Source organism: Thunnus maccoyii, chromosome 10, assembly GCF_910596095.1.
Source record: "Thunnus maccoyii chromosome 10, fThuMac1.1, whole genome shotgun sequence".
Classification (NCBI taxonomy): Eukaryota; Metazoa; Chordata; class Actinopteri; order Scombriformes; family Scombridae; genus Thunnus; species Thunnus maccoyii.
This window is the reverse complement of record NC_056542.1, coordinates 19,031,598-19,047,956: the sequence shown is the minus strand read 5'-3', so window position 1 is coordinate 19,047,956 and position 16,359 is coordinate 19,031,598. Positions and strand designations below refer to the sequence as shown.

Below are 16,359 nucleotides of genomic sequence, written 5' to 3'. Positions count from 1 at the left end.
TTTTTAATTTTTAAATTAAAAAAATTGGAGTTAACTATGAAACATTATCCCGAGTCCCTTCTTACACTATAGGTTCATTAAAGCAGTTGAAACCACTGCATTAACCGCAGAAAGTAGAGCTTTTATAGAGCTTCAGCACTAATTGGAAGGTGCTGAGTGAGTAAACAGACAACGGCCTCACTGTCCTGTAGTCTCACACAACAATCAAGCTCTGTTGTAGCTGGAGGTTTTGTAAGAGCTACTTCTTTGTAGCTGTGCCGCACTGCCCCACTCACAAGACTATTACTGTGACATACTCCCAGTGCATCTGCAGGCCTCTCTCTCCCCTGCAATGGCCAGACACATTCTCAAGTCTGGACTCTGCCAGGAATACATCACAGCCTTGTTTGAGAAAGTCACTGGAATAAACAACACTGTGCTTTGTTCTTCCTGTAAAGTGTACTGTATTTAGGCCTCACTATGAACTCGCTGTGCACTTGGTGATTAAAATGTGTCTTTTCCCTGCAGTGTCAAGAGCTCAGACTCCCACACCCGTGGATCAAATGGAGACTGTGAGCAGCAGTACGGCAGGCGCAACGATGCTCACTGCTCCGACTCCCAATGGTATGATACTTGTGAATATTCTGAGAAATGCCACTTGCAGCCTTTGGAGTCTCCAGGCAAATTTGTTTTTTTACAGTTACCATCCATAATCATTCATGTTAGGACCTAAACACGGTACTCTTGCTGTAAAGTCACAAAGATGATGGTAATAAAACAGAATAGCTATCTATCTATCTATCTATCTATCTATCTATCTATCTATCTATCTATCTATCTATCTATCTATCTATCTAATCGTATTAGAAGAAGTCAAACATCTTTCAGTTTCATTGTAATTCATAATTCAGTTGCCATCTTGGTGTAACAGGAAGAAGAATGGACACCAGAGTCACCAGAGATGTTGTTGCCTCCCTGGGAACTTCCCCTGCTGAACAAACCATAAACCAGAACACCAGCAACCCAGTTAAAGTCAACACCACCACATTAGAGACTACACCCTCCACAGGTAGTGTGGTGTGATGTTAGCGCTGTATGTAACATAATTGTATGTAGATTTAAATCATTCTAATTTAAGCTGATGTGATTTTTATATTTCTGTTCATTTAGTGTCCAGTGAGAGAACAACAAATTCACAAACAAAGCCCACATCCACTCCAGGTAACAATCTTCGCCCTCTCAGTGACATGTTTGAGCACCCAGTTGGTGGAGCTATTGGCTGGTAGATAGACCATGAGCACTCCAGTATAAATAACATCCCCTCACACCAATAGCAAAGGCTTACAGTAAGCTTTCCCATCAAAAATACAGAAAGCTTTAAACTAATTATGAGGTCATTAGAAAATGTTAAACTCCCTGTCCTTGTTGAGATATACAGAGGAGTATTTCTGCTGTATTCCACCACACCAGAGAGAGAACTAGAGTCAGAGCGCTGATATGCTTTAAAAAGTGTCAGCTTGAATGTCCCCTGAGAGTCATTCCACTGAAATATTCAGAAATTCAATTAAAAATTTAGTTAAATATAGGAATGAACCTGGAATATAATGAGAAGCAGTTATGTATGGACTCACATGGCAAAGATAAGGATTCAGTATGTCAAAAAAAATGTTCCAATACATAAGATAATGTTTTTACATTATAAACTTGTGTGTAACAAATACTAAACCTAATGAATATTGAATTCAGGGAAACTAATGTTTCTTTTTCCAGCATCCACAGTGAACTCCACCACATCCACAGCTAAGAAAACCACCACAAACGGGAGCCATCAAACAGTTGCCTGGGGTAACTAAAAATTTTCCTACTCCACAGTTACCTTAAATGCCACAGGCATTGCGGTTTTATTGTTATCTCATGGCAGACTGACAGTATCACAATTCCCGGTCTTCCAAACAAAACCCATGGCGGATTGGTAGAATAGAGCACCTCACTTCCTCTCTTGCCAGCAGATTAATGCTTGATTGTACCTTATGCAAGAAGAGATAAGATATTGTGTGCTCGTTCTGTGCTGGCTTACCATAGATAGGGTTTTGATGCACCATCAACAGCATGTCAGCGGGGCCAGTAGATCTGTCATGCCATCTCTGACTGTTGTTCCCTGATGATCCTCTGTCTTTTTTCTTCCTGTAGAGGCTTCCTGTCTTCAACAGTCAAACTTAATTCAGTACTTTTCTTTCTACTTTTACCTGTTATAGATCCAAAGTGGGACCAAGATTTCAGCTATGGTAAGAAGCTCCTCTTGACTGTTTTTTTTTGTTTGTTTTTTTTTTACTTGTTGCATCTATGGTTGAGTGTTTGATATGAGTTTTATATGTCTAGATTATAAGTCCCTGCGCAAGGCTGGACTGGGCATTGCAGCCATTCTCTTCATCCTGGGCATTATGATTATCAGCTGTAAGTATAACTCTGAGAGACATGTTTGTCCTTTGTGATCTCTTGTAAACCGCAGTAATTATATTCAACCATTTCTCTCTCTTGTTTCATTTCTCACTGTAGGTGGTAAAGTGTGTAAGCCGCCCAAGTGTCGCAAGAAGTCATCAAAGTAAGTACTTCTGATGTTTACGGCCATAATCTTTAATTTCATTAATTCTAGCTCGGATTTTGTATTTGTGCAGTTTTTTGAGAGGTGTATGATTAGCACAACAGCTGGATAATTTAAGACTGACAGAAGTGATGTTTGACCACAGTAAATTACAGCCCATTGTGCATGAAGGATAGCTGTTCTTATACCATGCTGTTGGAAACTGCAGTTGAATGGGTTAAGTAATTCATACCACAGGCTACAGGATGATATATGGCAAACAATCAGTCACTTTAGACATATAACAGCTCAACAGAATGCTGACTAAAATCTCTTTTATGATTAATAGATCAGAAAGATCCTGATTAAGCTATTTGTAGGGCAGAACTGTATCAGACCAACCACAACAAGTGCAAATTGTTTGTTCTCCTTACTGTGGTATATATTATGTTTGATAATTATAATTGATTGCTTGAATAATGTGTGATTCTTGTTAATGGTCTGTGTTTATTTTCTAGGTCATATCAAGTGGCCCAAGGATAAGGAGAGAGCATGCGTGCAGTGATAATAGTAAAGTGTTGCAGAAAACCAACCTGGAGTTCATCACAGTCAACACGCATTTTGTGTGAATATGAATTGATTGAATGACTGTATGCTGCTTAGTAACAATGTCATTGAAAAACACTGAATAAACAGAAAACATGAATTCTACTGACGAGTGAAAAGCTATGCCATCACCTGCTTTCTGTACGTGATAAAACTGCACTGAAATAGTAAAGTGATTATTTATCTTGGCAAACAATGAAGAGATGATTCATATTTTAGTCATACCATCAGCTGTGAAGCGGGCTTGTTTCAAATGACCTTTGTATCTTATAACATAGCCATAGGCAGTGTTTCACAGCCAAGATTATTATTAAAGGTTATGAAGAATAACCCCATAAGTTCCTACATTTGACAAACTCACACAATACTTAAATCAGGATCTAGAAATGAAGCTGGGTCACTTACTCTTCCTGCACGCTCTTTACACTCTCAATCTCAACAAAAACGTGATGTTTAGTAAGGGGTGTCTAAGCCTCTTAGTGGCTCTATGCTTGTAAGTGAGTAAAGCCCTAGATTAAACAAGATCCACTGGCGCATTATCTTTGCATCCATATGGCATCAAAATGATGCAGACAACAAACTCAGAGAAAAACAGGAAAAATTTACAACAGATTTGGTAAAATCAACACAATCCAGAGTTCAGCTACATAATATACAGTAGTATTCATTGTCGTAATTGCTGTCAGAACAATATCAAGAAGACTGCAGCTTTGGAAATGAAAAATAATGGGATACACAGGATATAGTCACCCACTGCAATTGTTTTCTTGTGAGATACATGGCCATGTATTATATCATTTTGTAAATTTTTATATAATGAAAAAAAACATTGTAGATGTCATTGGTACAAATGAGACACATGGCTTAATCGGGATACAAGTGCATATGAACAGAGGTACTTAACATTAAATCCAATTTTTTTGGTTGCAATAAAATACAAAAATACAAATATTTTACATAAAAGATTTTTGGCAAATAACAGACTCCCACTCGCCAATTTTTTTTTTTTTACACACACTTTGGAGAGACATCAAACCCTTAAACTTAACAACCATATAAAAATACCACTTAGCCAAATACAATATTTTGGCATGAAGACAAACAATGCAAATGTATAGCTCAGTAAATGTGTAAATACATAAAATATATTATAAATTTAAAGATATAACAATGGAGTAAGCTCAGACAATGCTTTGACAGAAAAAAATAGCCATTTTTTTAAAAAAAAAGAGAAGCATTTACATTTTCCTCATGCATCATGGTGAAAAAGAAAAAATGCTCAACGGCTATATTTATTACATTTCCACAAGTAGTGTCACAGCAGAGAGGCTATACAGGAGGAATAATGGAGTAGACTTTGGCCACCTGTGTGAGGCACAATGGACCAAATACTGTGTTTCTCCTTAGATTTCTGCACAAGTTGGTTTCCTCTCTACATTTTGGAAAAGCATTCAAAGAGAAGACTCATCTACATTGTGGTTTGTTTGTCCAATAGAAATGGCGAATATAAGCAAATATGAATAGATAAACACATAAAAAACTGAAATGTTTTTTACTGCAATTTTTGACTAGTTGTCCTCCCTTTGAAATGCTGACACATACTGAAGGCTTATTGGGCTATGCTACGCTTTTGAGAAACACATACTGTACACACAGGTCTCAAATATGACCAGTAAAACATATGCACAGTCAATAATCCCATTTGCTGACTTTCTGTGCTAAAATAAACTGGGATGCATCATTTTCTTCAGCACAGAGCTATAGGCACTGTGCACCCTGATGAGGGCATGACTATACAATTGTTTTTGCTCTCAAGTCGAGCTGGATTGGAGCCAGGCCCTGCTCCCAGTGGTGAGATTAGCTACAAGATTTAGTGGAAAAGCAAAGTGAGATTCTGCTTTGACAAATCCAGTGTTTAACCCCATGTTGCCATTTCCAGTGTTTGTTGACAGTATTATAAGTGCTTCTCATTAAGCTACAAGTGAAAAAGTGTCATGCCTAACAGGAGCATCATACCCCTCCTCCCCTTTAACCTTGGCCACAGAAAGCTCTTCTCCATGTATTGGAGCAAATACGGCAACCAGTGCCTTGGCGTCTTGGAATAAAAGCTTTCCTTCACATTTAAATGAAAACAGGGAAGCCATGAAGTGTTGTATGAATGAAACAAAGGCATTGTTGATATTTTCCAAATCATCCCCTACACTTTATTTGATTCGCAGGATTTTATCCCTAACACACCCGGCCTTTCTGTACCAGTGTGTGAGGCATTAATCTAACTCTATACAGCAGTCAAAGAGCTATTTACAATCTGCAAGATGTTAAAGTGAAAGCCTTTCAAAATGAAAAAGAGAGGAGGAAAAGAAAACATCATCATTCATGGTGGTCGATTAATTTGCTGCTTTGCAAGAGGGTGTTCACACTGGCTTTTTCCACTTGTTTCTTTTTTTTTTGTTTACACTGGAGGTAAGATAGGGAACTGTTTTTTATTTTCCTATTCCACTGCCTCCTGACACCCCTAATGGGCCTGGAACAGAAGATGTCAGACAAGTGAACAGGAGAATGAAGTGAGCACTGGGCTGGCTTAGTGTGGATTAGCATGGTTTGTCTCACTCAGCCACCATTTCACACAGACGGGTCTGTTCCACATGTACCGAATCAAAGGCAAATACAGTTTCACTGCATAGCTGGTGGGAATAATTTCTTGTTTCAGGTAGTAAAAAAGGGGGAGTTCTGGCTGTGCTAAATTATCCCTTTAACAAAAGAAGCTTTAAGCCATATTCACTGGCTTTGATTTGGATTCCTCAAATAGAATCCAATTAGAAGGTTTGAATGTGTTCCAAATGTCCCGGGCTAAATTGTGTGTATGTGGAGTACAAACGGGTGGGACAAAGACAAAAGTATATGACAGCAGAGGAAAAAAAAAACATATTGCATATGGATTGATAGGAAGTTGTGTAGCAGCGAGGAGCAATAAAGTGAAGGGTGAGAAGTCAGCGGTTGTGCAAAGAATTGTCCTGAGTTAAAGAGTAGGGGATGACATAGCCCAGTGCATTGCTCCTCTCTTGCCTGCGTGTTATAGAACTGCTGCTCTGCCAGGAACTAGACCGCCCCTTTCTGGTCCTGCTCTGTAGGCACAGAGTAAATCCTGAAGAGAAAGGGAGGAAAGGCCACAGGAAGGGAATACAGGGAAAGGGGGAAAACAGATGAGGTGAGACAGGGCAAAAATGTGTCATCTTCAAGATATTTTTAGGCTCTTTCTCAGTTTTTTAGCAGAAAGACACAAGAAACATCCCTTAGTGTCTGAATCCAGGAAACACACGCCTGTTTCATGCTGCAGGGATCTGACAGGTGCACGGTGACTGCATCACCTCAAAACACAGCTCATCCCCAGGTGGGACTTATAAACCTGGCAAGTCACTGTTGATCCAACAAGCCAGAGGTTGCTGTGTGATTAAGCCTCTTTTCAGCAGAGCGATCAGTCAGCACCAAACACTGACAGAGCTGACTGCAGCCCCGGGAGGCAGCCAGTAATCCTGCGGAGGAATTTAACCCTTTCAGATTGACTTGGGTGTCTGCACCACAATGGCAGGTCTCCTGCTACTTAAAGATCTCTGGAGACTAATTTGAACTCTGCAACCCTTCTGACACAACCTGCAGGTCATGTATTACTGCACCCCTAGAACAAAGGAAACTGATTACTCTGCAGAAAGCCATCCCAGAGCTAACAGCAGTTAAATCAGCAATGTGTGGAAGGGAGGCAAAGAGCGAAGAGAGAGAGTCTCTCTGTTTAACTGGTTTAGGCTGTTCTGCTGTCTGATCGCTGTTGGCAGATTGTTGTCATGACGCCAGGATCATGTTTACAGGGTTGTTTTATTCCTGAGTGTAGCCGTAGACTCAGGTCTCGGATCATGAGGCAAGCTCTGGAACAGGTTAGGTCCTGTCCCCATTGGGTCATACAGACCCAGTAGCACTCACTGTCTTAAGGCTATTGTTTGATGGCTAAGATGGAAAGGGTTAGAGGTGGGGAGTGTTCAGTGGTGGCGGTGGAGGGCCTCAGGCTATGATACTAATTGCTGAACAAGTCCAGACGGGCTCAGATGGGTGGATGTTGGTTGTCTTTTGCCACCTGAGTGTTTTTTTTCTGGTTTTGATGCTGCTGAGTTGGATGAAGTAGGGCAAATTGGCAAGGCAGCAGAAAGGCTGTTACCCACCAGACTGGTTCTGTCACCTGCAGGCTGACTTAGCGTAAAGTGGAGCATGCATTTCTCTGTAAGACACTGATACAGTACATACAGAGGCCATAGGAGGAAAATAAATTTGTTTCTCTAGTTGAGTGTGAAAATGAAGTAAACCCAAGCCTACTAAAATGAAAACTTCAAGTAAATAAATAAATCAAATGTTAAAAAGAAATCAAATCTAAACTTTGAGAGAGAAGAAATTGGACCTTACCCTTGCTGCCGATTGTGCATGTGGCGTCTTACTAACATAATGGCTGCAAGAAAAAAAATGGAAAATGTCACAAGAGAAAAGTTCATATTTGCTTAGGTATTAACAGTTGTACAAGGCACACACAAAGACTACAGTGATTCTGTTCAAGCACTGAAGGACTTTACAGCAGTGCATTTGTCAATTGTGGGAATGAAACAGGCACTTCACATTTTACTAAATTATGCACAAAACACAGAATACTTACTGACTACAGCTGCAACTGAAAGAGTCAACACAGTCACACCTACAACAGTGACAATCAGGGTGAACTGATCTAAAGGACAAAATATGAGAGGTTGTTAGGTGTGTTTTAAACAAGCAGTACCAAGAGAGTTAAGTTGATAGCAGTGTACGGTATTATTAATGTACGTAGGCACAACTACATGGTATAAAATCCTCAACACTTGTTATGTGTTTAAATATTTCAGTACATTTACTGTATATCACTGCTTATAATTAAAATACTCTCACCTGACATGTCTTCTGCGCCTGTAGTTTTACCTACAACTGAGCCAGGATCACCTTTGGTGAGGATCCCTGAATCCACTGTAAGAGAGCAAGAAAACAGTTAACATGAGTTATGCTGATTACAGATGTATATCTCAACCCTCCCCACACAGAACACTTCTACACCTCTTCTATTACAGACTCAAGACAACAGTGCCGCCGAACTTCTGATTATGGCTTTTGAATGGTGATTGCTCTTAGAGTTATTCACTTTCTTGCCAAGATTAAGATGAGAAGGTGAGTACCACTTGAATGTTTGTACGATAAATGTGAAGCTACAGCCGGCTGCTGGTTGGCTTGTTTTGACTTTGTGTCACTTGAGTTATTCAAAAGGTAGCTGAGGACAATGAAAAACATGCTTGTGTGTACAGGAATCGAGAAGGTTGAGGCTTTATCAGTGGAATTGTAGGTCTTTGCAGAGAGGCTCCTTCTCCAAGAACCAGCTGGCTGCAGCCCTGGTCTGAACAGATCTGTAATTCTATTCAAACGTCTATCAAAGCGAAGATGAGGAGTGACGGAGAGAGGCGTGGAGAGAGAATGAGAATGCCAGTGTTGATTAGCTGACCAGCAGGATGGGGCTGATGTCGACGTGTTCATTGGCCTTTCAGCAGAATCCACAGGGCCCCTCCAGGGAGCTAATTGATTCCATTCAGCGTGTAATGGTTGGGAGGAGGGAAAGCCAACAGGGGCCATAACAATGCTAACTTACTGACAATAATTACAAAGGCCATAACCTTCACATACTCTCCTCTGGACAGCTGCCATTACAGTGTTTGTGGGAGAGAAGAAACTACAAAGTCCAACTGCCCTCCTATCTATTCTCTGGAACTGAGGTAATAAACTCACCCTTTTGATCAAATAAATCCTCATCATCATCCAGAGCTGTGAAATAAAGAGAGAACAGATGCTTGTAAAGACAGCACAGAAATGCATATTTCTCAGTTGTGAGCATTTTGGCAAATAGTATAAAAGTGTAAGATTTTCTCTATTGTGAAATAGTCAAGATATAGACAATGCCTTTAATCTTTTAGCAACATTATTGATTGAGGGTTTTATGAAGTCAGTTTAGGGCAAAAAGGTCTGAGAGCAAAGAAACGAAAAACTATAGTCAAAAATTAATATCGTGGACAGAAAACCATAACCATATATGAGTGATCAAAACTATAAGTAATAGCAAAACTGCAAACAAGAAAACAAATGTGACCAGTTTGAGTAAAACAACGAAACTCTAAATGAGGAAGTAAAACCATTGAGCCGTAAATGTGAGTCATCTTATTTCAAGCAGCTCCTGTTTTGTATATGTGTAAAGCGAGTGGGAATGTGGAGATTCAAACACCTGGGAAAGGTGACATCATTAATTTTCATGTCCAGTCATGCTGTATTATGATCTACAGCATGCTTTTAAGTTATTCACTTTGACATGAAATTCACTAGTTCATGTCCACAAACATGTCTGGTGTGATCCTTGACAAGTGTTAATACGTGGCCTAAAGGACCCACTAAGCTGACGCTGAAATATTGGAACTGACAGTAACAGTTCCAGGAACACGTAGAAACTTGAGAATGAAAATAAGTCTGATAATTCCTGTAAAAACAAACAAATAAAACATATTCTTTGTTTTTGAGTATGGATGTGGTTTCCCAGCTGATTAATAAATATTATAAATATATTTTTTTTGCTTGTTTTTTAGTGTTAAATTGACTTTAGGGAAGAACCTGTTACAGTTTACTTGTTGATAGTCTTGAATAGCGCCATGGCAACTGAATAATGCCCAGCTTATGAATAACTAATAAAAGTTAAACACAGGTTTAAAAAAAAAAGGCAAGTGCTCCTGTCTTTCTTCATTTTACAGACAAAGATGCATGACGTACCTCCAACTGCTGATCCCTCACCCTCCTCTGAAAAAGCTGTAATAAAGAGGTACAGAGTAGGGCACTACATTAATTCACAATACAGTTTTTTAAAAGGCTATTATTCATCATAGTTTTGCTCTGTAACACTGCAACATTTAGATGATGTTTACATAGAAGAAGAAGTAGGTGGACTACAGTAAATCGACTGTACTTGGTCATTGTATTAAGTACATTTGGTGAAATCTGGTCATTTCTCTGTACATGTTAGGCTTTATATAATGTTATACTTATATGTGTGAACACTGTTTCTATCACTGTATCATACTGTCATGTTGCTATATAATTCAAAAGTAGGTGCATACATTAATCCTGTTGCACACACTACAGACACTACACATACGTAAGTAGGTGAGGAAAACATGCCGGCACAGGGATGCATGGAGCCTGATTAGATGTTTATCACCTGAAAGCGTCACAGAGATGAGAACATACCAGTAGCAGCTGGCAGCAGCAGACACAGGAACAGCAATCGCATCATCTTCAAATGCTGCTGGGGGAAAAGAAACCCAAGTTAAAAATATCTGCTATTAATATTCAGCCATTGATGTGTGTGAAATCTTGGTGTTTTTGGTTTAGAAGTAGTGTGATGGAAAGCAGCAACAGTGTCTATTATTGTATCTTGTCTGGTGTTTTCAGTTTCTGGATCACGTATAACCAGTAAGCGGAAAACTACAAATTCCAAACTAACCAGTCCTTGTACCATTTTGACCGGTTTTAAAGTATGCATGTGTATCTAGATTGTAGTCTGAAGTGGGTGCTGGTAAGAGGGTCAGCAAATGAGAACCTTATTTCCCACAGTGCTCAGCAAAAAAAAAAACACTTTACTGACAATTCTGTCACAGTCAGCTGCCAACAAGTGTCCATTCAACATTTTCCCCTCCCTATGCAAAGCCTGAGTGCCATGCCAAGTGCTGTGTAACAAAAAAAGTCCAATGATTCCCACTGGTGAAGGAAAAACAAATCAAAGCAATCAATTCTGTTTTGTTTGTTGTATCTCTCTACATAATACTAAATACTAGGCTTATAAAAAGGTATAAGCCTGAACAAATACTTACCTGCCAAATGTGTCATAGGACAGATACCAACTGATACACTTTGGCCATGATTTCTTTTTTTTGTTTGTTTCTTAAGAAGAAATCTCACAACTTCCTCATGGCACAGGCCTCGGATGTTCTTATCCTGCCAAACAAAGCCCCAGCTGTATCCAACACAATGCAACGATATTTTTAAATGGGAAAACATGGGAATCTGATCTCTCCTCCAGTGGAAGTCCCGGATTAAGCCTCGCTGGTCAGATTTAGCCATTGATGTTTGCATGGGATCAGGAAGCAATACTCACTCATGCTGTGTTTGATACTGTTGTACAGAGTGAACTCTCCTATTAAACTTTGTGCCATATGTTATGCTGTATGCGCCTCTGCATTGTTACCCATGCCCATTGTGTCCTTGTTTCCTTCATAGTTAATGACTATGTGGAAAGAACTGAGTTGACCAGATTATTAAATAGGGCTCTAATGGACAGTAGCAAACCTCTAAACATCCACCATACACCCCCACATGGCAGTTTTGCACTTATAGTTCCCTTCTCATTACTACAATTAAAGGAAGAGAATTATGCCCCGCGTATGGCAAGTACATTCCGATGACCATATCTGGTGAATGGAAGTGAAAAAGAAAGACGCAGGTGTTTAGAATAAAGATAGAAGACTAGTCAACATCAGTTCATTCTTTCAGTTAAGTTTTGAAAAATACCTGGACATCAGGAAATCAGGGCATATACTGTAATCCAATAAATGCTGCCATGGTAGTTGGTGTCTACAAAATTTCATGCAAGACAAATGTCCACCCTGTAGGGCGGCACAGCGACGGGTGCAACCCAATCCACAACAAGATTATCTTCATGCTAAATTAGCAGAACAGTATCATGAACTATTTTGGTTGACTATATTGGAAAAAGATATTAATCACACAACTGAGGCTGATTGGAGAGGGAGTGTAGTGTGGGCTGTTCTGGCCTCTTGAATAGCTGCAGTAAATCTCCAAATGCAAACAACCTAAGAAGCTGCAAATAAAATCCCCTTCTGTATCCAATTTGCTTTTCAGACTTGCTTTGGGTGAAATAATAAGCTGATCCAATTTGGAAATATTTATCAACCCAGTCCACCGCCTCTGTATCAAAATGGCTCCTGACGCCTGTATTATTTTTCAAATTGGGTAATATATTCTTGTACATTTGAATGCCAATTGAATTTGCTCTTTAATACCAGACCCAATTTGCAACGTATAATAACCAGCGGCTTGCTTATAAAGCAGACATGCCAGCTGCCTTCAGGATAGAGATGCAAAGATCATAGAGGGTAAATGTACAAATCTATAAAAGAGTGCAGTGCTGCAAGAAAGGCATATACTGTAATATTGCTTGAGGGTGAATATCTCTTGTTTTTGTTTCATGTTCCCCATTGCAGTTTTCCGCTGACATGATTAACCCTGAACCTCATACCTGTCTGACCAGACCAGCCCACAGAACACCTCATTCTTGTTCACCAGGTTTAATTTGGACATTTTCCACTCCTTCCAACACACCTAGTACAATCTATATCAATAAAATACACACACAAACAGGGGTTCAGTGCATAAACAAAACTACATGTAGAAACACTGACTATCTCTTTCTTATCTGCTCACACAGATAACAGCCCTCTGCTCAACCATTGTGCACCGCTGACAAGACTTTGACACCGAGTGATAACAATCACTAATGTGTGCAGATATCAGAATTACTGTAGCCTAGAGAGTTCATATGGAAACAAATGCTAGCAAGGAGAATGGAAAGAAAAGGGAGAGAAGATAGCAAAGAAAAACTTTCATGATTATTGTTAAGATGTGTCAAAACAAAAACAGCGCAAGAACGAGGAAAAAGAGTGAGAAAAGGAAGGAAAGCATCATTTGTTATTGTTATACTGTTTTGTCATTGTTCATTGCCATTCAATTTTATAAAAGTGGTAGCTTACTCTGGTTCAGTGAGGAGAGAAAATATTCTTATTGAAATGTTTACTCGACTCTGCCGTCTCTACAGAAGCTGTTTATCTAAGTGAGCTTGATGCAAATTCTTTTTTTTTCCCCCCATATCTCTAACACAACATACTCTGCTATGCTACTGGACCACAAATAAAGTAACAAAGAAACTAATGATGAAATAAATAAAATAAAGCAAAACCCACAATACCTTGGTTGGTGCCATGCATACCAGTGAGCAATCCGCCATTGATACCCAAGAGTCTGAAAAGTGAGCAGTTATTTCCAGTAGAAACGTGGTTTGTGGATGACTTGTTGAGTGTTAGGCCAGTAAGGCCACTGTAGTATTACTAAGAGGATATGAGTGCTTTTGAATAAGATAGCCGTCTTGGAGACAGATATCCTGTATTTGCCTGCCCCCCACCCCTTTCTCTCTCTCTCTCTCTCTCTCTCTCTCTCCACGTGTGTGTGTGTGTGTGTGTGTGTGTGTGTGTGTGTGTGTGTGTGTGTGTGTGTGTGTGTAAAAATATAAAACCACACACCAGAATGAATAGACATGATCCGATGGGTGCACAGCCTCTGCCATGACCACAACAGCAACAACCAGAGTGTGGACCTGCAGTACTCTGGGCACGTACACCTCAGGTTTACTTTTTATCAGATGGAGACAAAGCTGTTGTTCTTTGTTATGTTAACAACACTATCACAAGACCTATCCCAGTCACACTGAGGGTTTTTAGCAATGTAGTCACTCTGAAATGCAGCCTCATCATACCTCTGAGAAACAAGCAAAACAAAATGTTTTTAAAAAAAACTTAAAACAAAAGATGTAAATGGTTCAACAAAGATCAGGTGCTCCAGCCTACCCTCTGACACCCTTTGGGGAATCAGCTTGATTAATAACAGCGGAAAAAACACAAGAGATAATATTTAGGTCACAGAGCCACTAAAGAGCACATGTGAATGAAATTTCAACCTTATACACTTCCACACACTTCCACACATACACACACACACACACAGGAAGTGAGATAAGAGGTTGCTGCAGTGTGCCAAATCTTTTTTTTTTTTTTTTAAATTTACAGCTCCCTCACCTTTTGTAACCAGCTTCCTCAAGGAAGAAATCTGCACATTTGAATGGATGAAATCAAGTTACTGTCACACTGGCTCACTGTATGACAAACAGGACTGCTGTTGTTAAGAGCTGAAACGCCTCTCCTTGAGTTTATTTAGTTACACTCAATGACAATGATACAGGTAATAAACAACTGCCGTGAACTTTGCTGAACTCCACGGAGGAGGCAAGAAAAACAGAAACAGCATGAAAAAGTTGCGCTGCATACTACAGGAAGACGCTCATTAGCCTACAAATATGTCTATTAGTAATAGTCTATGCTGTTGCTATGTTTTGTTTTGTTTTGTTTTCTTACAGTCTAATTACTGGCAACATTTAAAATATCAACCAATAACCTACCAACACCTCCTCCGTTTGTGGAAATTAAAGTTTTGAAATCATATCCTTATGTCTCTCTCTCTCTCTCTATCTCGTCGTCTGTGCCCTTAAACTTGACGCACTCACCGCAGCTGTGCACCAGTCGATCAAACGAGCCTCAGCAGAGCCGACTCGTTAACAGGAAAAGCTGTCTACTGCTGCTGCGCAGGCCAAGTTAAGGGCAAATTCATTCTCATCCACAAAGGGGATTCACAGCCACCTCATTTTTCGCTGAACTGCCCCTTCTATGTTTGCATCTCAGTCAAAATTTGGCAACAGTGGAAAATACCTCTCTGATTCTGTTATCAAAACCGCTGTCACAGGCAGTTTCCTGAAAACGACTATAAGACACAATAGCGTTAGTCATGAATAACACAAAGCGGTGAAATAAGCCGTAACTAGCCACAATTTCCGGAAAAGCTGAGTAATGATCGATGACTGGTGCATTTTTACAGACTAGTTATAAACAAGTTGCATCCTGAGATAGAAAAAACGTAGCTACCTGGCCATATCCAGTTATACATTTCAAAATTATAAGTGCCACTGTAGCTGTGGTAATTAGTGAGGTTCAGCTGGCATTTGCAGCCCGATGACGTCAACGTGAACTGATAAAGAGGCTCATGTCTGCCTAGCAACCACAGGTGTGCTAATTGGCCATTTGCCTGGTAGTCTGTTTTCCCATCAGTAGATTTTGCTGTTTGGTGTCTTCCCAGGCATGCAAATAGCGTAAAAATATCTCGAGTGCATGAGAAAACAGAATCAATATAGGCTACTGTAGTTGCTCCATTCATGTAAGTTTTCTTTTTTAAGTGCAGTAATGCAGTTTGTACTGGTGCTCCAGGTGTGCCTCTTGGGACTTGGTAAGTGGTTTATAGGCTATTGTTTGTACGTGTTGGGCTGTACTTACCCTAGATTCAAAGGTCGTTTGCACAAACATCAGAATCAATTCATTCTTCACTCAGGCATTATTGACCTCTCAATGACTTGGCTATATTTGCAGCATATTTCCATTCGGTTATTTCTCTCTCACCTGCAACACTCAAATCTCAACAGTTCTTATGTCTACTTTGACTACTTCTATTTGTCTGGTTTTGAGTGATGAATGGGGTGTGGCTATGTCTCAGCCCCTGGGACAACAAAAACTAATCTGTGCACTTTAAAAAGGAATTGCGGTCAGTAATTGGTGTCTTAAAATCTTTCTTTTCTCTGCATTGGGAGGTGATTAGCAGGCATCACTGCATTCAAATATGGAACACACCTCAAAAATTGTTTGTCTTTTTGTCACAATGCTTTTGCTATGAGTTAAAGAAAAATGTATGATCGTTTTGCTTCTGTTTTATTTTAGCTTTTACTACTATTGGCAGTGACAATCCACAGGCTATCATATAAGCTTGTGCTAATAGATCAATGTGTAGGAAATAATACAATAGTTTTATGCAAGTAACCCCATATTCATTTAAAATGTTGGCTACTTACGTTTAAATAAGCTGTTGTTCAGAATTCTCTCTATACACTGCTGGTATGCTGTTGCTCCCACGCCAAGATTCTTGTTATCATGGAAACTGCCAGAGTGAGTGTGCACGTTAATACAGGTGTACTCAGTCAGGAACTAGGATGTTCGTCATTGGCTGCTGAGCTGGTTGAAACCTGATACCACAAGTCTTATCTCTATTACCCGAGCAGACTCACTGCGCCTATTGGGAAACTTTATAACTCCGCTCACAGTGGATAGATGTAATCACTTTACTGCTGGTGTATTGTTTACACTCATAAAAAT

General features: G+C 39.7%; 3 protein-coding genes across 17 annotated transcripts in view; 2 read left to right on the top strand and 1 right to left on the bottom strand.

The window, feature by feature from the left end:
* fxyd5 (FXYD domain containing ion transport regulator 5) overlaps positions 1 to 3,271 on the top strand; it is a 6,150-nt gene extending 2,879 nt beyond the window's left edge. The window contains exons 3-10 of the mRNA XM_042424046.1: positions 508 to 603; positions 911 to 1,048; positions 1,150 to 1,200; positions 1,750 to 1,824; positions 2,235 to 2,264; positions 2,359 to 2,433; positions 2,536 to 2,581; positions 3,079 to 3,271. Coding sequence (XP_042279980.1) covers positions 508 to 603; positions 911 to 1,048; positions 1,150 to 1,200; positions 1,750 to 1,824; positions 2,235 to 2,264; positions 2,359 to 2,433; positions 2,536 to 2,581; positions 3,079 to 3,103 — 536 coding nt within the window. The 3' untranslated portion in view covers positions 3,104 to 3,271. The remainder of the gene's footprint in view (positions 1 to 507; positions 604 to 910; positions 1,049 to 1,149; positions 1,201 to 1,749; positions 1,825 to 2,234; positions 2,265 to 2,358; positions 2,434 to 2,535; positions 2,582 to 3,078) is intronic.
* Positions 3,272 to 3,747: 476 nt separating this feature from the next.
* Positions 3,748 to 16,155, bottom strand: si:dkey-262k9.2. Of its 15 annotated transcripts, XM_042424050.1 has the most exons (9): positions 15,085 to 15,182; positions 14,872 to 14,923; positions 10,508 to 10,565; positions 10,034 to 10,069; positions 9,008 to 9,043; positions 8,126 to 8,200; positions 7,860 to 7,928; positions 7,616 to 7,658; positions 3,748 to 6,311 (listed from the first exon to the last, which is right to left on the bottom strand). In XM_042424050.1, exons 1-9 carry the CDS (start codon positions 15,090 to 15,092, stop codon positions 6,266 to 6,268), a joined length of 423 nt encoding a protein of 140 aa, XP_042279984.1. In that variant the 5' UTR covers positions 15,093 to 15,182; the 3' UTR covers positions 3,748 to 6,265. The 15 variants fall into 15 exon arrangements, with proteins under 15 accessions (XP_042279984.1, XP_042279989.1, XP_042279993.1 ...); XM_042424055.1 differs by lacking the exons at positions 14,872 to 14,923; positions 15,085 to 15,182 and adding an exon at positions 16,059 to 16,155 and having other exon boundaries at positions 10,508 to 10,562; XM_042424059.1 differs by lacking the exons at positions 14,872 to 14,923; positions 15,085 to 15,182 and adding an exon at positions 16,059 to 16,136.
* Positions 15,229 to 16,359, top strand: part of LOC121905451 (IgGFc-binding protein) — a 35,119-nt gene continuing 33,988 nt past the window's right edge. The window contains exon 1 of the mRNA XM_042423681.1: positions 15,229 to 15,442. Coding sequence (XP_042279615.1) covers positions 15,400 to 15,442 — 43 coding nt within the window. The 5' untranslated portion in view covers positions 15,229 to 15,399. The remainder of the gene's footprint in view (positions 15,443 to 16,359) is intronic.

What these genes read in the sequence shown, in the direction of transcription:
- si:dkey-262k9.2 (XM_042424047.1), bottom strand. Translation starts at nt 14,949, where the DNA reads ATGACTAACGCTATTGTGTCTTATAGTCGTTTTCAGGAAACTGCCTGT. An exon ending in TTGATAACAGAATCAGAGAG is followed by an intron (nt 10,566 to 14,871) that starts GTATTTTCCACT and finishes CTTTTCCCCCAG; the next exon opens with CAGCATTTGAAGATGATGCG. An exon ending in GCTGCTGCCAGCTGCTACTG is followed by an intron (nt 10,070 to 10,507) that starts GTATGTTCTCAT and finishes TCTTTATTACAG; the next exon opens with CTTTTTCAGAGGAGGGTGAG.